General features: G+C 40.9%; 1 protein-coding gene across 1 annotated transcript in view; it reads left to right on the top strand.

Annotated features, from left to right (window-relative positions):
• The window catches only part of LOC128685938 (uncharacterized), a gene marked incomplete at its 5' end in the record, with an annotated part of 637,739 nt that overhangs the window by 22,470 nt on the left and 596,476 nt on the right, over positions 1-18,793 (top strand). The window contains 1 exon segment of the mRNA XM_070083119.1: positions 7,586-7,667. Within this exon segment, the coding sequence (XP_069939220.1) occupies positions 7,586-7,667 (82 nt within the window).

Here is an 18,793-nt window from a genome sequence, read left to right as displayed (position 1 = left end):
GACACCCAAAAGTATGAAAAAAAAAATTTACCACATGAAATATTAATTTTAATACACACAAACTGAAGAAGACATGACACTTACCTTTATTGAAGATCTGGTGATGACTGATGGGATGGGAGAAGGGGAGAGTGTGGATGGTCTTAGTGTTTAGAAGGGGAATTCCCTTCCATTAGGACTTGAGGTGTCAAGTCCTTTTCCGGGGTTACTTCCTTTCTTCTTTTAATGCCACTAGGACCAGCTTGAGAGTCACTGGACCTCTGTCGCACAACATATCTGTCCAGAGAGGCCTGTACCTCTCGTTCCTTTATGACTTTCCTAAAGTGTTTCACAACATTGTCAGTGTAATAGTCACCAGCACGGCTTGCAATAGCTGTGTGAGGGTGATTTTCATCCATAAAGGTTTGCACTTTAAGCCACATTGCACACATTTCCTTAATCTTTGAAGTAGGCAACTTCCTCAATTTCTCTCTCCCCTCCTCCGGAGCAGTTTCCTCAGGTCTGGCCTCTTGCTGTTGAAAATGATCTAGCAGCTCAACAGTGGTTAGTTCTTCACTGTCCTCCTCCACCAACTCTTCCACATCCTCCCCACTAACCTCACCAATATGAGCAATAGTTCCAGGCATTTTTTCCTGTTCACCTGGGTGTTAGTTGACTGTTGTGGGTCGCATCCTGGGGGACAAGATTAAGGACCACAATGGAAATAAGTTAGTCCCCAATGATGCACCGACTTTCTTGGGATATCCTGGGGGCCAAACCCTCCGGGGTTAATCGTTTCTCGGTAATTGTTTCACGTTAAGCCACACCAACAACACTCCCTCCACATCTTCGAGTAATACAGCTGATGGTGGTGCAGCAACAACAACAGCTGACTGTGGTGCAGCAACAGCTGACCATGGTGCAGCAGCAGCTGTGGTGCAGCAACAGCTGACCATGGTGCAGCATCAGCTGTGGTGCAGCAACAGCTGACCATGGTGCAGCAGCAGCTGTGCAGCAACAGCTGACCATGGTGCAGCAGCAGCTGTGGTGCAGCAACAGCTGACCATGGTGCAGCAGCAGCTGTGGTGCAGCAACAGCTGACTGGTCCAATAACAGCTGACCGTGGTGCAGCATCAGCTGACTGGTCCAATAACAGCTGACCGTGGTGCAGCAACAGCTGACTGGTCCAATAACAGCTGACTGGTCCAATAACAGCTGACCGTGGTGCAGCAGCAGCTGACTGTGGTACTATAGTATTTATCGCCCCTTTTTACCACAGGGTTGGCACTAGAAGCTTTCTTTGGGCCCATGGTGGCTTATTTAGCAGTTACAAGCACTATAAATAATGGAATAATACAAAATGTATCGAATGTATGCATGCAACCAGCCACCCTGGCTTGTAAACAATGACAGCAAGGCAGGCGTTCAGGCTGGACGGACAGGTTCGGGACAGATTCGGGACGAGTCATATTCAGAAACAGCTGATAGTGGTGCAACAGCAGCTGACCGTGGTGCAGCAGCAGCTGACCGTGATCCAGCAGCAGCTGACCATGATCCAGCAACAGCTGACTGGTCCAGCAACAGCTGACTGGTCCAGCAACAGCTGACTAGTCCAGCAACAGCTGACTGGTCCAGCAACAGCTGAACATGGTGCAGCAGCAGCTGACTGATCCAGCAACAGCTGACTGGTTCAGCAACAGCTGATCGTGGTGCAGCAGCAGCTGACTGATCCAGGAACAGCTGACTGGTCCAGCAATAGCTGATCATGGTGCAGCAACAGCTGACTGGTCCAGCAACAGCTGATCGTGGTGTAGCAGCAGCTGACTGATCCAGCAACAGCTGACTGGTCCAGCAACAGCTGATCGTGGTGCAGCAGCAGCGGACTGAACCAGCAACAGCTGACTGGTCCAGCAACAGCTGATCGTGGTGCAGCAGCAGCTGACTGGTCCAGCAACAGCTGATCGTGGTGCAGCAGCAGCTGACTGATCCAGCAACAGCTGATGGTGGTGCAGCAGCAGCTGACTGATCCAGCAACAGCTGATCATGGTGCAGCAGCAACTGACTGATCCAGCAACAGCTGACTGGTCCAGCAACAGCTGATCGTGGTGCAGAAGCAGCTGACTGATCCAGCAACAGCCAACTGGTCCAGCAACAGCTGATCGTGGTGCAGAAGCAGCTGACTGATCCAGCAACAGCTGACTGGTCCAGCAACAGCTGATCATGGTGCAGCAGCAGCTGACTGGTACAGCAACAGCTGATCATGGTGCAGCAGCAGCTGACTGATCCAGCAACAGCTGACTGGTCCAGCAACAGCTGACTGTGGCGCAGCAGCAGCTGACTGTGGTATGATAGTATTTCTCACCCTTTTTACCACAGGGTTAGCACTAGAAGCTTTCTTGGGGCCCATGGTCACTTATTTTACAGATGAAATCACCAGAAACGCTGTAATAATATGAAATGTTCCGATTGTATGCTTGGATGTTTCCGCGGAGGCTGGCTTGTAAACAATGCCACCGGCGGAACATGTGAGGCTGGCTCAGGCTGCACATTAGACTCCTCTCGGACGAATAGCGTTGAGCGAGTTTTTTAGCGGTATGAGAGGCAAAATTTTAGTGATAAAATGTATTGGTATGCGGATTTAACGTTATGTGATGCCAACGATATGCGAGGGTCCACTGTATTAACAAAACATACATTTTATAGATAATACAAATAGTTTTCTTGGTGAAAGTTTTTCTTTTTCGGGCCACCCTGCCTTGGTGGGAATCGGCCAGTGTGATAATAATAAAAAAAAAATATATATATATTAAAAACAAATAGTTTTGAATGCAGAAAATGCACTACTAAATTCGAGGGTCCACTGTACTTCATTATGAGTTGTCTGACAACAGACAAACAAAATTCACCATACGGTGGTCTGTTGCCAGTCTTCACTTGGTACATATATGCATTGAGCATTGAAATGTCCATGAGATGGACGAAAAGTTTCATGTACCACTTGTAACTCTTACGAATACAATCAGCAAAGCCAATCTGCATGTCACATTTGTCAACCAAACGCATGTTTTGTGTATAATCAATCACTGTCACTGGTTTTTGAATATGTTCATTAGTGATTCTATCAACTCTGCCACTGTCTTGCATTTCGTTATGGTGAATGGTTGTCAACAGTGTGGCATCTCATTTGTCATGCCACCGTAATGCCATGATGTCATTGGCAGTAAACACCTGCACCTTGTCTCCACGAGCACCTGCGTTTAACCTGGGCATATATTTACGATTAGAGCGCACTGTGCCACACACATCTATCTTGTTCACTCGCAAGAAATCACTGAGTAATGGGCTTGTGTACCAGTTATTGGTATATAATGTATACCTCTTACCAAGATAAAGTGCCATCATGCTTCTCACTACGTCACCTGAGATACCCAATAGCTTCCTGGTATCTTTCAATGTTTTACTTCCCATGTATACAACAATATCCAATACCAGGCCACTGTCACAGTCATAGAGCACAAACATTTTTATACCAAAGCATTTCCTCTTGCTCAGTATATAGTGTTTGAACAAAATCAAGGAATCGTCAAGTACAAGATTCTTGAATGGATAAAAGTACATGTTGAACTTTTCTTTCAGATACATAAAAACATTTCATATCTTGTATAACCTGTCACTTCTGTCAGGCCTGGTTTTGTCAGAGAAGTGAAACATATGTAACAGTAAGATTAACCTGTTCACTGGGATGATTTCACTGAAGACCGGGGTAGAAATTAGCCAATCTGTGAACCAGTATGCTTCTATATTATGCTTATAGACATGAGGCATAAGCATTATTGTTGCAAAAAGCAAATACATTCCTGCAACAGTCATCTCTTTCCACCGGTGTAGTCTTGACTGTGGTGATATGATCGTATTTACCATGGTGTACTCAAAATACTTGTTACTTTCCCTGACAATAGTTTCCATCAAGGGCTGGTCAAAAAATATTTAAAAAAATTCCAGTTCATTGGCTGTGGTTCCAAGGGGACAAGTAGGTAGAATTCCACTTTGAGAGTCATCAAAGTGGTGGGGCTTGGGAACAAAATTGGGATTTTGCTGCCAATCCCAGATACGGTTTGCTGGTGGATACTGGACATCATAGGATGGTTGTGCTGGTAGTTGTAGTTGTGGTGGGCTGGTGGCTGACGCTCCGCTTTGTCCTTGAACTGAGGAGTCAGCAGCGTGGGTCCCAGCCTGGGTTTGTGAGTCACACATGGCCGTGGCACAACCATCACCACTACCACCACCTACTGATGCCCGTGGTCTATCCATGCCAAGTGTAGCCACATCATCCTCACTTTCACTGTCTATTCCTGGTGTAGGGCCACAGGATGTACTCCGGGATGTACTCCATCCCCTTGGCACTGCATAGGCTACACTACCCGAGCGCATGCGGCGGCGTATGTACCAGCGCTTAACTGGTGAATATGTTTCCTCACTATCACTACTCGAATGATCATCAAGAGGAATAAAATCACAATCCACATCACTATCATCATCATTACTGAAGTCAGAGGCCTGGCCACGCGAAAATAATAGTTTTCTCTTGCGATGAGGTACAACTGACCATGACTGAGGAGTGCCCACACCAGAGGTAGAAGGTTGAGGATCGTCAGGGTTTTCTGCACTATTATCAATATCCTGGTCATTACTTTCAGTCACTAACTGATCAAAGCCAAAGAATTCGTCTTCATTTCCACTTCCATCAGAGTCAGAACTATCAGATAGAAAGAGGAGAGTCCCAATTTTCCTTGGTGTGAGAGCTGCCTTGAGACAAGGCATGGTGAACAAAGGTAACTGAGCCGGCATTCCCACAATGCTATGCGGGTGCCTAGAATTTTGTTTATGGCTCACACACACCACACAGATCCGTTCTCTCACATGTAGGCCTACCAGCGTTTTCACGCTAAATATGACGCCGCTAGAATTTTGGCGTAGATCTACGGTTTGGACCCTGAACGGAAAGCCGTAGATCTATGGCACGAACCCTGAAAGGGTTAATGTCCCTTGACCTGTACTCCTTGGAACACAGTTGAGAAAGATGCATCATAACTTACACCTGGGAAATCCTCTGAGAAGTAGTCAAAAATATCCACACAGAATTGCAGGTGTTGCAACATCCCCCCAGTGAAAAGCAGGATTGCTGTGAGTACACTAGGAGACCACACAATAAGTGTCAGGGGCCCAAGACTCGACTGCCTCACAGCATACTTAATGGCGGATTACCGGTATACCACTAGTTGTCTCCAAGGAGGGAGCTGGACAGATACTCACAGTACCCGACCAACTGGGCTGTGGTTCATATGTTGGATTGCATGCAGCCAGTAGTAACAACATGGTTGATCAAGCCCTGATCTACCAGAATGCCTGGTATCTCAGGGCATGATCAACCAGGTTGTTACTGGCACTAACCTCAGGGACACCCTTCAGGTAGGAGTTTGACCATTTAAAAAGGAAAAATAATAGGATAGCAAGAGAAACAGTAGGAAGGAGAGAGGTAAAGGAGGTTTTGAGTGCTAGGAACTGAAGCATCCAGTAGGCTTCTGAGTGTGTGTTAGATCTGAGTAACTGGAGGCAAGTGGTTTTTAACCCTTTGACTGTCGCAGGCCCCTTTTTGAAACTGTCATTCTATGTCAACAAATTTTTGGGAAAAAAAATTATTTTTTCTTATGAAATGATAGAGAATCTTTTCCCGATGGTAATGACACCAAAAGTACGAAATTTGGTCAAAAACTCATGGAATTATGTTCCCGCGAAGTTAGAGGTCTCGACGACATATACGCATCGGCAATTTCGCCAACTTTGAGCCGTTTTTGGCCAATTCCATTATTCCAGTTGACCAAACTCATAGCTGTTTCTTTAGAACTCCATTTTTTCTATGAGTTGAGTACAAGAAACAGCCGATTTACCGATTTGAACTACCCAGTAAAGTGGTCAGAAATTGGCAATTTGGCTAATTTCACGCAAATTAAAAAAGACGCCAATTTCAAAATAGGGTCCAGAATAAACAATGTAGACATTCTTGGCACTAAAATAACATATCCTCTGTTCATTAGTCACATCTCTAGGCCCCTCTTATATTACTATTGCTTTCTATTTTTATTTTTTATTCATACAAAAAAAAAATACAAAATTTACTGTTATACAGACTACTGCATTAATGTAAAAATGGTATAAATAATATCAGTGCACTAGTGAAAGAATATTAGACTCCCCAGTTGACGTGTATTGGATGTGTGGTGTAATTTGTTTACTCCTGAACATTGGTAAAAATCGAACATTGTACACACAGAGACCATATTAGAGTTGATTTTGAAAGGACTGGAAATACAGTGGACCCTTGGTTTTCATGATTAATCCTTTGCAGAGAGTCTGCCAATAACCAAAATTCACGAATACCAAAATCATTTTCCCCATAAGAAATAATGTAAATCCAATTAGTCTGTTCCAGACACCCAAAAGTATAAACAAACAATAATTTTTTTAGAGATTATATATAGATTTACATCTAGAAAAGAATGACAAATCAATATAAAGCACTAAAAAATGTATAAATTAACATTTAACATCACACTTACCTTTATTGAAGACTCTTGTTGGTGTATGGAAGACAGGGAGGAGGGGAGAGGGAGGCAAGTTTATTGTTTGGAGATGGAACAAAATGCTTAAGTATGATGCTAATGTCAACTCTACAGCTTACTTATCTATCAGAGTTCATCTAATATGACATAAACAATATTAATAACATGGAAACATGATGTACTCTAGAATGCATAAAATATGTCATTACGTATGACTAGTGATGGTTTTGTTGTTGTTGTTGGGTTATCAAGGCCACTGGCAGCGTAAGCCATATAGTGGTGGTGGCGTGGCAGTCTTGTCAGTGGTTCTACATTCCTCCAGTAACATTGGAGGAGTTAAGTTTTGTGTCATCCTTTTTCTATCGCTTAATTGCCTAACTGTTAATGCTACACTTTATCGCTGGCTGGTGCTATAGCCTTTATTAACTCCTGCTGCTTTAGTATTGTACATATCGTAGAATCACTGAAGAAGGCACATTCTCCCCTCTGTCTTCCTTCTCCACTTCGGTACTTTGCTACGAGTTTTTTCTTGAATTCTATCTTGTTTCTCGCCTTTTTTACCATAGGACTGGCACTAGGAGCTTTCTTTTGGCCCATGGTGGCTTATTTAGCAGTTGCAAGCACAAAAAACGCTGGCTTATTGCAAAATGTTTTGTATGAATGCAGGGTGCAATGTTCATGCGCCGATAAACAATGCCAAACTGGCACTGAGTGCATCTGTGGTAGGCTTTGTGTGCACGGGACCCTGGGATACGTACCGTACCACTGCCGAAATCCAAGGGGCATCACGAAAACCAAGCCTGTATTTTCACGAAAAGAGTTGCCGATAACCAAAATTCATGATAACCAAGACTCAAGAGAAACCAAGGGTCCACTGTAGCTGAATTTAGGCTTCATCCCTTTTGTATACTTTTGTTAAAAGTCAAGTTAGCATGTATTAACACATATTCTGTTAATGTATTACATCTCCCATTTCTTTCTTTCAGATCTACAGCATCTATAATTGTTGGCCTCATGAGAGATATGTTGTTAAACAAGAAAAACCGAAGATCACTAGAAATCGGCAAGGTAATAAGTTTCATCTATGTGTAATAAGATTAATTTGGAAAATTAACATTTGGGTGTTCACTTTTTTCCTGAATATGCATGTGTGCATTTATGCCCATTCTTATATTAGACCAAAATTTAAAATTTGTAATTTTTGGTTAGTTATGTTTCTTTAGGTTAATGTATATTTACCAATTTTTATTTAACCCTGTCAGTGCCCATCATGTAAAACTATGGCATTAAGTCCAAGGTCCCTTCCTTAATTCTGTCATGAGGTCGGCTCACTCAGATAAGCCGTGAGCTACAAATTTTGGCCTAGATATGAGAGAATAGATTTTTTTTTTTTTTTATAACAAGTCGGCCGTCTCCCACCAAGGCAGGTTGACCCAAAAAGAAAGAAAATCCCCAAAAAGAAAATACTTTCATCGTCATTCAAATCTTTCACCTCACTCACACATAATCACTGTTTTTGCAGAGGTGCTCAGAACACAACAGCTTAGAAGCATATACGTATAAAGATACACAACATATCCCTCCAAACTGTCAATATCCCGAACCCCTCCTTTAGAGTGCAGGCATTGTACCTGTACTTCCCATTTCCAGGACTCAAGTCCGGCTATATAAAAATAACCATTTTTTCTGAATCCCTTCACTAAATATTACCCTGCTCACACTCCAACAGATCGTTAGATCCCAAATACCATTCGTCTCCATTCACTCCTATCGAACATGCTCACGCACGCCTGCTGGAAGTCCCTCACCCACAAAACCTCCCTTAGCCCTTCCTTCCAACCTTTTCAAGGACGACCCCTACCCTGCCTTCCTTCCCCTACGGATTTAAATGCTCTCCATGTCATTCTGCTTTGATCCATTCTCTCTAAATGACCAAACCACCTCAACAACCCCTCTTCAGCCCTCTGAGTAATACTTTTATTAACTCCACACCTTCTCCTAATTTCCACACTCCGAATTTTCTGCTTAATATTTACACCACACATTGCCCTTAGACAGGACATCTCCACTGCCTCCAACCGCCTCCTCACTGCTGCATTCACAACCCAAGCTTCACACCCATATAAGACTGTTGGTACTACTGTACTTTCATACATTCCCTTCTTTGCCTCCATAGATAATGTTTTTTTGTCTCCGCATAAACCTCAATGCACCACTCACCTTTTTTCCTTCATCAATTCTATGATTAACCTCATCCTTCATAAATCCATCCGGCAACATAAATCCATCCGGCAACACGTCAACTCCCAAGTAGTATCTGAAAATATTCACTTCTTCCATACTCCTCCTCCCCAATTTGATATCCAATTTTTCTTTATCTAAATCATTTGATACCCTCATCACCTTACTCTTTTCTATGTTCACTTTCAACTTTCTACCTTTACACACACTCCCAAACTCATCCACTAACCTTTGCAATTTTTCTTTAGAATCTCCCATAAGCACAGTATCATCAGCAAAAAGCAACTGTGTCAGTTCCCATTTTGTATTTGATTCCCCATAATTTAATCCCACCCCTCTCGCAAACACCCTAACATTTACTTCTTTTACAACCCCAACTATAAATATATTAAACAACCATGGTGACATTACACATCCCTGTCTAAGACCTACTTTTACCGGGAAGTAGTCTCCCTCTCTTCTACACACCCTAACTTGAGCCTCACTATCCTCATAAAAACTCTTTACAGCATTTAGTAACTTACCACCTATTCCATATACTTGCAACATCTGCCACATTGCGCCCCTGTCCACTCTATCATATGCCTTTTCTAAATCCATAAATGTAATACAAACTTCCCTACCTTTATCTAAATACTGTTCACATATATGCTTTAATGTAAACACTTGATCTACACATCCCCTACCTACTCTAAAACCTTCTTGCTCATCCACAATCCTACATTCTGTCTTACCTCTAATTCTTTCAATTATAACCCTACCGTACGCTTTTCCTGGTATACTCAGTAAACTTATTCCTCTATAATTTTTACAATCTCTTTTGTCCCCCTTCCCTTTATATAAAGGGACTATACATGCTCTCCACCAATCTCTAGGTACCTTCCCCTCTTTCATACATTTATTAAACAAAAATACCAATCACTCAAACACTATATCCCCCCCCCCTGCTTCTAACACTTCTGTCATGATCCCGTCAGTTCCAGCTGCTTTACCCCCTTTCATTCTACGTAATGCCTCATGCACCTCCCCCACACTCACATCCTGTTCTTCTTCACTCCTAAAAGATGGTATACCCCTTTGTCCAGTGCATGAAATTACCGCCTCCCTTAGTTCCTCAAAATATTCTCGCCATCTACCCAAAGCCTCCCTCTCTCCATCTACTAACTCCCCTACTCTGTTTTTATGTAAAGTAAAAGGACACAAGTGCAACTAATGTGACATTTTATTGTGGCAACTTTTCGCTCTCCAGGAGCTTTGTCAAGCCGGCTTGACAAAGCTCCTGGAGAGCGAAACGTTGCCACAATAAAATGTCACATTAGTTGCGCTTGTGTCCTTTTACTTTACATATTGTTGGTAATTCTAACAACATTATTATATGTACTCTGTTTTTAACTGACAAATCCATTTGTTCAATAGGCTTTCTTAACCCCTTCAGGGTCCAAGGCCAAAATCTGAAGTGGTGCCCCATTGTCCAAGAAATAAAAAAAAATTTTTTTTATTTTTTTTCTTATGAAATGGTAGAGAATCTTTTTGTGAAGGTAATAAAACAAAAAAGGACGAAATGTGATGGAAATTTGATGAAATTATGCTCTCACGAATTTTGATGTGTCAGCAATATTTACGAAATGACGATTTTGCCGACTTTGACTCCCATTTTAGGCCAATTACATTATTCTAGTCGACCAACTTCTTAGCTGTTTCACTAGTATTACTTCTATTCTATCGATTGAGCACAAGAAATCGCCAAGTCAACTGTTTCAACTACTAAATAAAGTGATCGGAAATTGGTAATTTGGGCAATTTAACACAAAGTTCAAAATATTCCAATTTCAAAATAGGGTCGAGAACAAACAATGTAGGTATTCCTGGAACTAAACTAACATTTCCTCTGTTTATTAGTTACATTTTGAGGCTTTAAAAATAAATTTCATTTTGATTTTTTATTCACATAATGAATTGTTATTCACACCAAAAAATAGAAGATTTACTGTTATGCAATATTGTAATAATTGTATAAATATCATCACCACATTTGTGAATGTATATCAGACCCACCAGCTGGCATGTATAGATGTGTGAGGTCGTTTGTTTACTCCTGAACATAGGCAAAAATTTAACATTTCCACTACTTTGAGCTCAGTTTCAAGCCATTTCCAGTGCTAAAACCAATCAAAATCATCTCTGTTTCTGTAATATGTCTTCCATTCTATCAAATGAGACCAAGAAATCGCAAATACAACTATAAAAAACATACGAAAAAACACTGTAAAATCTCTGTGTTAATCGAAAATCATTGTCTCGTTTTTTTTTCTCTCATACACAGTGTGCTGCAGGATTTGTTTTATGTGGTGCACACATACCACATAGATGTATTCTCTCATATCTAGGCCCAAATGTACCACTCACAGTTTATCAGAGTGAGCTGAGCTCATGGCGTAGATCTACGGTTTGGACCCTGAACGTAAAGCCGTAGATCAATGGGACAGACCCTGAAAGGGTTAACTTGTTTAACTCGCTTCAAAAGTTTTTCTTACTTTCATTAAAATTTCTTGACAGTGCCTCTCCCACTCTTTCATCTGCTCTCCTTTTGCACTCTCTCACTACTCTCTTCATCTTTCTTTTACTCTCCATATACTCTACTCTTCTTATAACACTTCTGCTTTGTAAAAACCTCTCATAAGCTAACTTTTTCTCTTTTATCACAACCTTTACTTCATCATTCCACCACCAATCACTCCTCTTTCCTTCTGCACCCACCCTCCTATAACCACAAACTTCTGCCCCACATTCTAATACTGCATTTTTAAAACTATTCCAGCCCTCTTCAACCTCCCCCCCCCATCCACTGCTCATACTTGCACCAGTCCACCTTTCTGCCAATAGTTGTTTACATCTCACCCGAACTTCCTCCTCCCTTAGTTTATACACTTTCACCTCCCTCTTGCTTGTTGTTGCCATTTTCCTCTTTTCCCATCTACCTCTTACTCTAACTGTAGCTACAACTAAATAATGATCCGATATATCAGTTGCCCCTCTATGACGTGTGCATCCTGAAGCCTACCCATCAACCTTTTATCCACCAATACATAATCTAACAAACTACTTTCATTACGTGCTCTATCATACCTTGTATATTTATTTATCCTCTTCTTCATAAAATATGTATTACTTATTACTAAACCTCTTTCTACACATAGCTCAATTAAAGTCTCCCCATTTTCATTTACCCCTGGCACCCCAAATTTACCTACCTGTCCCTCCACAACATTTTTGCCCACTTCAGCATTGAAATCCCCAACTACCATTACTCTCACACTTGGTTCAAAACTCCCCACGCATTCACTCAACATTTCCCAAAATCTCTCTCTCTCCTCTACACTTCTCTCTTCTCCGGGTGCATATACGCTAACTATAACCCACTTTTCACATCCAACCTTTATTTTCCTCTACATAATTCTTGTATTAATACATTTAAAGTCCCTCTTTTCCTGCCATAACTTATCCTTCAACACTATTGCTACTCCTTCTTTAGCTCTAACTCTATTTGAAATCCCTGACCTAATCCCATTTATTCCTCTCCACTGAAACTCGCCTACCCCCTTCATCTTTGTTTCACGTAAAGCGAGGACATCCAGCTTCTTCTCATTCATAACATCCTCAATCATCTCTTTCTTATCATTTGCACAACATCCACGCACATTCAGACTTCCCACTTTGACAATTTTCTTCTTATTCTTTTTAGTAATTATTACAAGAAAAGGGGTTACTAGCCCATTGTCCCCGGCATTTTAGTTGACTTTTACAACACGCATTGCTTACGGAGGAAAGATTCTTATTCCACTTCCCCATGGATATAAAAGAAAAAGTAATAAGACCAAGAACTATTAAGATAAAATCAAAGAAAACTCAGATGAGTGTGTATAAATAAACGTGTACATGTATGTGTAGTGTGACCTAAGTGTAAGTAGAAGTAGCAAGACATACCTGAAATCTTGCAACTTTATGAGACAGAAAATAGACACCAGCAATCCTACCATCATGTAAAACAATTACAGGTTTCCGTTTTACACTCACTTGGCAGGACGGTAGTAGCTCCCTGGGCGGTTGCTGTCTACCAACCATGTGGTACATAATAGGAAAAGCAAAATTGTGACCATGTGTTTAAAATAACAACCTAGAGTTGTTTTCTAGCATGGTTTAATTGGCTATTTCTTGGTATCATTTGATAGAATGGAAAACATCCTACTAAAATAGTAAACAACCTATACCACGGGTGGAGTTAGAACCCACGATCAGAGTCTTAAAACTCCAGACCGACATGGGTTCTAACTCCACCCATATGGTTTGTTTGCAATAGCGTCATTATGATTTCATAAGTCATACTAAAATAGTAATAGTTGTAAATGGTTTCTGGACTATAAGTAGCTTGAAATTAAGCTCAAATTAGCAGAAATATTTGATTTTTACCAATTTTCCTGAAGACAGATAAGGCCCACCTACATCTCCCAGTCTGTTTTATGGGTTTTTAACCCTTTGACTGTCGAAGGGGCCAATCCTGAAGTGTCTCCTGGTGTTGCAAAATATTCGAAAAAAAAAAAATTATTTTTTCTTATGAAAATGTTAAGATTATTTTTCTGATTGTTTTAGTCCCCCAAAAAATTTTTTCCCATCAGTACTTACCGAGATATAGAGGCATGAAGTTTGCAGAAAATGAGCCGCGTATGGCAACAGCGGCGACTGCCGCTCACCCGGTAAACTTTAGTTTACTTGTATTTGAAGGTTTGTTGTTTTTTTCACTATTTTATTTTTTCACATAACTTATGTGGCCTGTGAGACCAAAGTAAGGTGCAATGTACATATATACACTCGTTGTATGCAACACAATAAGCACACAAACATAATTATCAATATATTGTTTACAAAACTTGTTTACAAAAACAAACAATACAAAAAATTGTTTATTACTATTGTTCTATAATATATATACCAATATACAGTCACTGAACATACTCCTAGAAGTTCTGCAGCTTGTGGAACTCTGTGAAACATGGTGTCATACACAGTGGTGTTTTACACTCTTACACATAAAACATGGTGTCATACACAGTGGTGTTTTACACTCTTACACATAAAACATGGTGTCATACACAGTGGTGTTTTACACTCTTACACATAAAACATGGTGTCATACACAGTGGTGTTTTACACTCCTCACACATAAAACATGGTGTCATACACAGTGGTGTTTTACACTCTTACACAAAAAACATGGTGTCATACACAATGGTGTTTTACACTCTCACACACAAAATCAGTGTGTGTGCATTTTTGTTGAATTTTTTTTTTATGTGCAAAGACAAAACACCTCGTCTGAGCAGCTTTCTTCAAAGTATTAGCAGGCAGTTGTGTTATGTAGTTATCCTAGGTAAATGGTCGTGTGTCATCATTCCTTCCTAATTTCCTTCATTCCTTTCCTACCTGGAGGCTACCTGGAGGGCATTCCACCTCTCTTCCTACATTCCTTCATCTGTCCTTCATTACTTTTTTCCTTTCTTTCATCTAGTCCTTCCTTCATTCCTGCCTTCCCTTCTTGCTTCTGGTTTCTATAATATATATACACATATATAGTCACTAGATACTTTCATAAAACTGCTATTATCACCCTTCAGCAAGCTTGTCTTGGGTGTGAGTGTGTGGCTTATAATTGTTTTGAGTCAGGAGTCGGCAGCTGTCAAAATGACATATTGTCTCATTAGTCACTCCCCCTACCGCCTGTCAAAACAATGGGGTCCGATGCTGCTTCCCCCTCCATTCTATCTAATTATCTTTCTCCCTCATTCTATCTCTTTCAATCTGTCTCTCTTTCTCTCTCTCTGTCTATCTCTGTCTCACAGGTACACATAAATACAACTATACATAGTGTAAATTACCTAGGATAACCCAAAAAATCCAGACAAAGTGCTATACTCTGCTTGAAGATGTGAGTAAACGTGATGATGACAGTCTTGTGGCTCTCTCTGAGACAGAGCTAGACGGATAGACAGGGAGTTTGGCAGACAGACAAATAGACAGACAAATGTTTGTTCGTCGTCATCTTCTCCTCCTCCTCCTCCTCCTCCTTCTCCTCCTCCTCCTCCTCCTCCTCCTCCTCCTCCTCCTCCTCCTCCTCCTCCTCCTCCTCCTCCTCCTCCTCCTCCTTCTCCTCCTCCTCCTTCTCCTCCTCCTCCTCCTCCTCCTCCTCCTTCTCCTCCTTCTCCTTCTCCTCCTCCTCCTCCTCCTCCTCCTCCTCCTCCTCCTGGCTCTTGACAGATGGACAGCTGCCCCCCTCCCTCCACCCTCGTTTACGCTCATCAAAGGTCAGCTCTTATCAGATGTTATCTCCCCTTATCTTGTCACTTTCATGGGGTGAACTGTTTTCATGCCTCAAGGGAACATATTATTACATATTATTATTATTAGGTATTAGGTATTATTATTATTCTTATTCTTCTTCTTCTTCATCTTCTTCTTCTTCCTCCTCCTCCTTCCACCTTCCTCCTCCTCCCTCCCTCCTTCCTCCTCCTCCCTCCTTCTTCCTCCCTCCCTCCTTCCTCCTCCTCCCTCCCACCTCCTCCCTCCTTCTTCCTCCTCCCTCCTTCCTCCTTCTTCCCCCTCCCTCCTTCCTCCTCCTCCCTCCTTCCTCCTCCTCCCTCCTTCCTCCTCCTCCCTCCTTCCTCCTCCTCCCTCCTTCCTTCCTCTTCCTCCTTCCTTCCTCCTCCTCCTCTTCCTCCTCCTCTTCTTCCTCCTCCTCCTCTTCCTCCTCCTCTTCCTCCTCCTCCTCCTCCACCTCCTCCATTGCTTTTGGTCTCAAACTCCTCGAAATCATGAAATTGATCTTCATTGACACTTTCATCTGTGTTAGAGCATCACTTGGGAAGAGAAGAGTCCCAGATTTGCAGGGAAGTCACATATTTCTTACCGCTAGACATGCTGAAAAAGGACGACTGATATGGTATTCCCACAATGCACCACTGGCTCCCCGATTTTTTTTATATGGTGCACACTGACCATGGAGACCCATTCTCTCACATGTGGGCCTACCAGCTTTCTCCTGCTTGATTTGAAGCCGCTAGAATTTATGCGTATAGATACGTCAAACACGGTATCTCCTATGACGTACATATACGACCGCGACAGTCAAAGGGTTAATACATCTGATTCAATTATTGAGACACCTTAAATCATGACTAGTCATTCCTGGTTATATTTTATTAGCTGGAAATTAGAGTAAATTTTCTATTTTTGTGTTGTTATGAATTGAAAATGGAAGGTAAATTTAACCCTTTCAGGATCCACAGGCCTTCTCGGTGACTTGTTCTCAGGGTCCTCCAAATTTCAAAAAAAAAAAAAAGAATTTTCTTATGAAAAGATAGAGAATCTTTTCCCGATCATAATGACACCAGAAGTATGAAATTTATTGAAAAGCTTACGGAATTATGCTCTCGCGAAGTTAGCGGTCTCGACGATGTTTACGCATTGGCGATTTTGCCCACTTTGAGCACTATTTTCGGCCAATTCCAATGTACTAGTTGACAAAAATCATAACTATTTCGCTAGAACTCCATTTTTTCTATCGAATCAGTACAAGAAACCACCAATTTACCAATTTCAACTATCCAATACAGTGGTCAGAATTTAGCAATTTTGCCAATTTCACACAAATTTCAAAAGATGCCAGTTTCCAAATAGGGTCCAGAATAAACAACAAAGACATTCCTGGCACTAAAATAACATTTCCTCTGTTCATTAGTCATGTCCCCAGGCCCCTCTTACATTTTATTTGCTTTCCACTTTGAATTTTTATTCTCACAAAAAAAAATAAGATTTACTTTTATGCAGATTGCTGCATTAGTGTAGAAATGGTATAAATAATATCGGTGCACTTGTGAAAGAATATTAGACTCACCAGTTGACGTGTATTGGACGCTTAGCATGATTTGTTTACCTTTGAACTTTGGTAAAAATCGAACATTTCTGCTACTTTGAGCTCAATTTCAAGGTACTTTTCATTGCAAAACCAGCCAAAATCATCTCAATTTCTGTAATATGTCTTCCATTCTACTCAATGAGACCAGGAAAAGTAGAATACAACAATAAATACCATACGAAAATATAGTGCAAAGTCGCTGTTTTAATCCAAAAAGTTTTTTTTTTTTCTCATTACGCACTGTATGCTGCAGGATTTTTTTTATACTGTGCACACTGACCACATAGACCCATTCTTTCATATGTATGCCTACCAGCTTTCTATCACTAGATTTGAAGGCGCTAGAATTTGTGTGTGCTAGTACGTCATGGACACTGGTGCGTAAGCCGTACTAGTACGGCCAAAACTCTGAAAGGGTTAATATATGAGAATCCTGGGAATGTGATTAATGAGCAGAGGGAATGTTTTAATGCCAGGGATGTCAATATTTTTTATTTTTGGACTCTTATTTGTATTTTTTTTAATTTTGTGTAAAATTTTTGCCAAATTACGAACTTCTCTGCACTTTATAGGGCAGTTTCTCATCTTCATTTGATAGAACAAAAGGCATACTAGCAAATTAGCTAAGAATATGGTCGAATGGCTTAATGCAATTGACGTAAAATGGGTCTCAAAATAACTTAAATTACCAATTTGTAAATTGCTCCCCCTCTGCTAAATTTGTGCCTGCGTAGTTCTGTAAATTTTTTATCAAATTTCATATTTTTGGTGTCATTACCTTCAAAAAACAGATTCTCTGCCATTTGAGAAGAAACTAGTTTTTTTTTTTTTAATATGTAGACACAGAGCAATTTTATTTTGAGAGGATCTGGACAGTAAATAGTTTAATTACTGTCCTTTTCACTCTTTATTATCAATTACTAGTATGTTCAACACTAAAATAATTTGTGAAATACCACAAACCTCTGTGGTAATCAGGGATAATTCATATTCCTCTGTTACATATCCACAGAGTGGCTGAAGAGTTTGTGAGAAAACTGCTTGAAACATGTTACTCACTTTTTTTTTCTTTAAGTTTTGCCAATGGCCAGATTAGCAAGAGGTATCAGTGGATGCCGTAGTGTGTTAAAGTATGGGTCGTTTCCCACCAAAGCAGGGTGGCCCAAAAAGAAACAAAAACTTTCATTATCATTCAACACATTAACCATCAATCATACATAATCATTTTCTTTGCAGAGACACCCAGATACGACAGTTTAGCTAATCCAAACTGCCAGTATCCCAAACCCCTCATTTAACCCTTTGACTGTTTTGGTCGTATATATACATCTTAGTACCTACATAGGTAGTAGGTTGGTAGACAGCAACCACCCAGGGAAGTACTACCGTCCTGCCAGATGACTGTGAAATAGATACCTGTAAATGTTTTGCATGATGGTAGGTTTGCTGGTGTCTTTTTCTGTCTCATAAACACGCTAGATAACAGGGATATCTTGCTACTCCTACTTAAACTTTGGTCACACTTCATGGACACGCACATGCATATATATATATACATACATCTAGGTTTTTCTCCTTTTTCTAAATAGTTCTTGTTCTTCTTTATTTCTTCTATTGTCCATGGGGAAGTGGAAAAGAATCTTTCCTCCACAAGCCATGCGTGTCGTATGAGGCGACTAAAATGCCGGGAGCGATGGGCTAGTAACCCCTTCTCCTGTAGACATTTACTAAAAAAAAGAGAAGAAAAACTTCATTATAAAATTGGGATGCTTGAATGTGCGTGGATGTAGTGCAGATGACAAGAAACAGATGATTGCTGATGTTATGAATGAAAAGAAGTTGGATGTCCTGGCCCTAAGCAAAACAAAGCTGAAGGGGGTAGGGGAGTTTCGGTGGGGGGAAATAAATGGGATTAAATCTGAAGTATCTGAGAGAGTTAGAGCTAAGAAAGGGGTAGCAGTAATGTTGAAGGATCAGTTATGGAAGG

The sequence above is a fragment of the Cherax quadricarinatus genome, chromosome 9, assembly GCF_038502225.1.
Source record: "Cherax quadricarinatus isolate ZL_2023a chromosome 9, ASM3850222v1, whole genome shotgun sequence".
Classification (NCBI taxonomy): domain Eukaryota; kingdom Metazoa; phylum Arthropoda; class Malacostraca; order Decapoda; family Parastacidae; genus Cherax; species Cherax quadricarinatus.
This window is presented reverse-complemented; position numbering and strand designations above follow the sequence as displayed.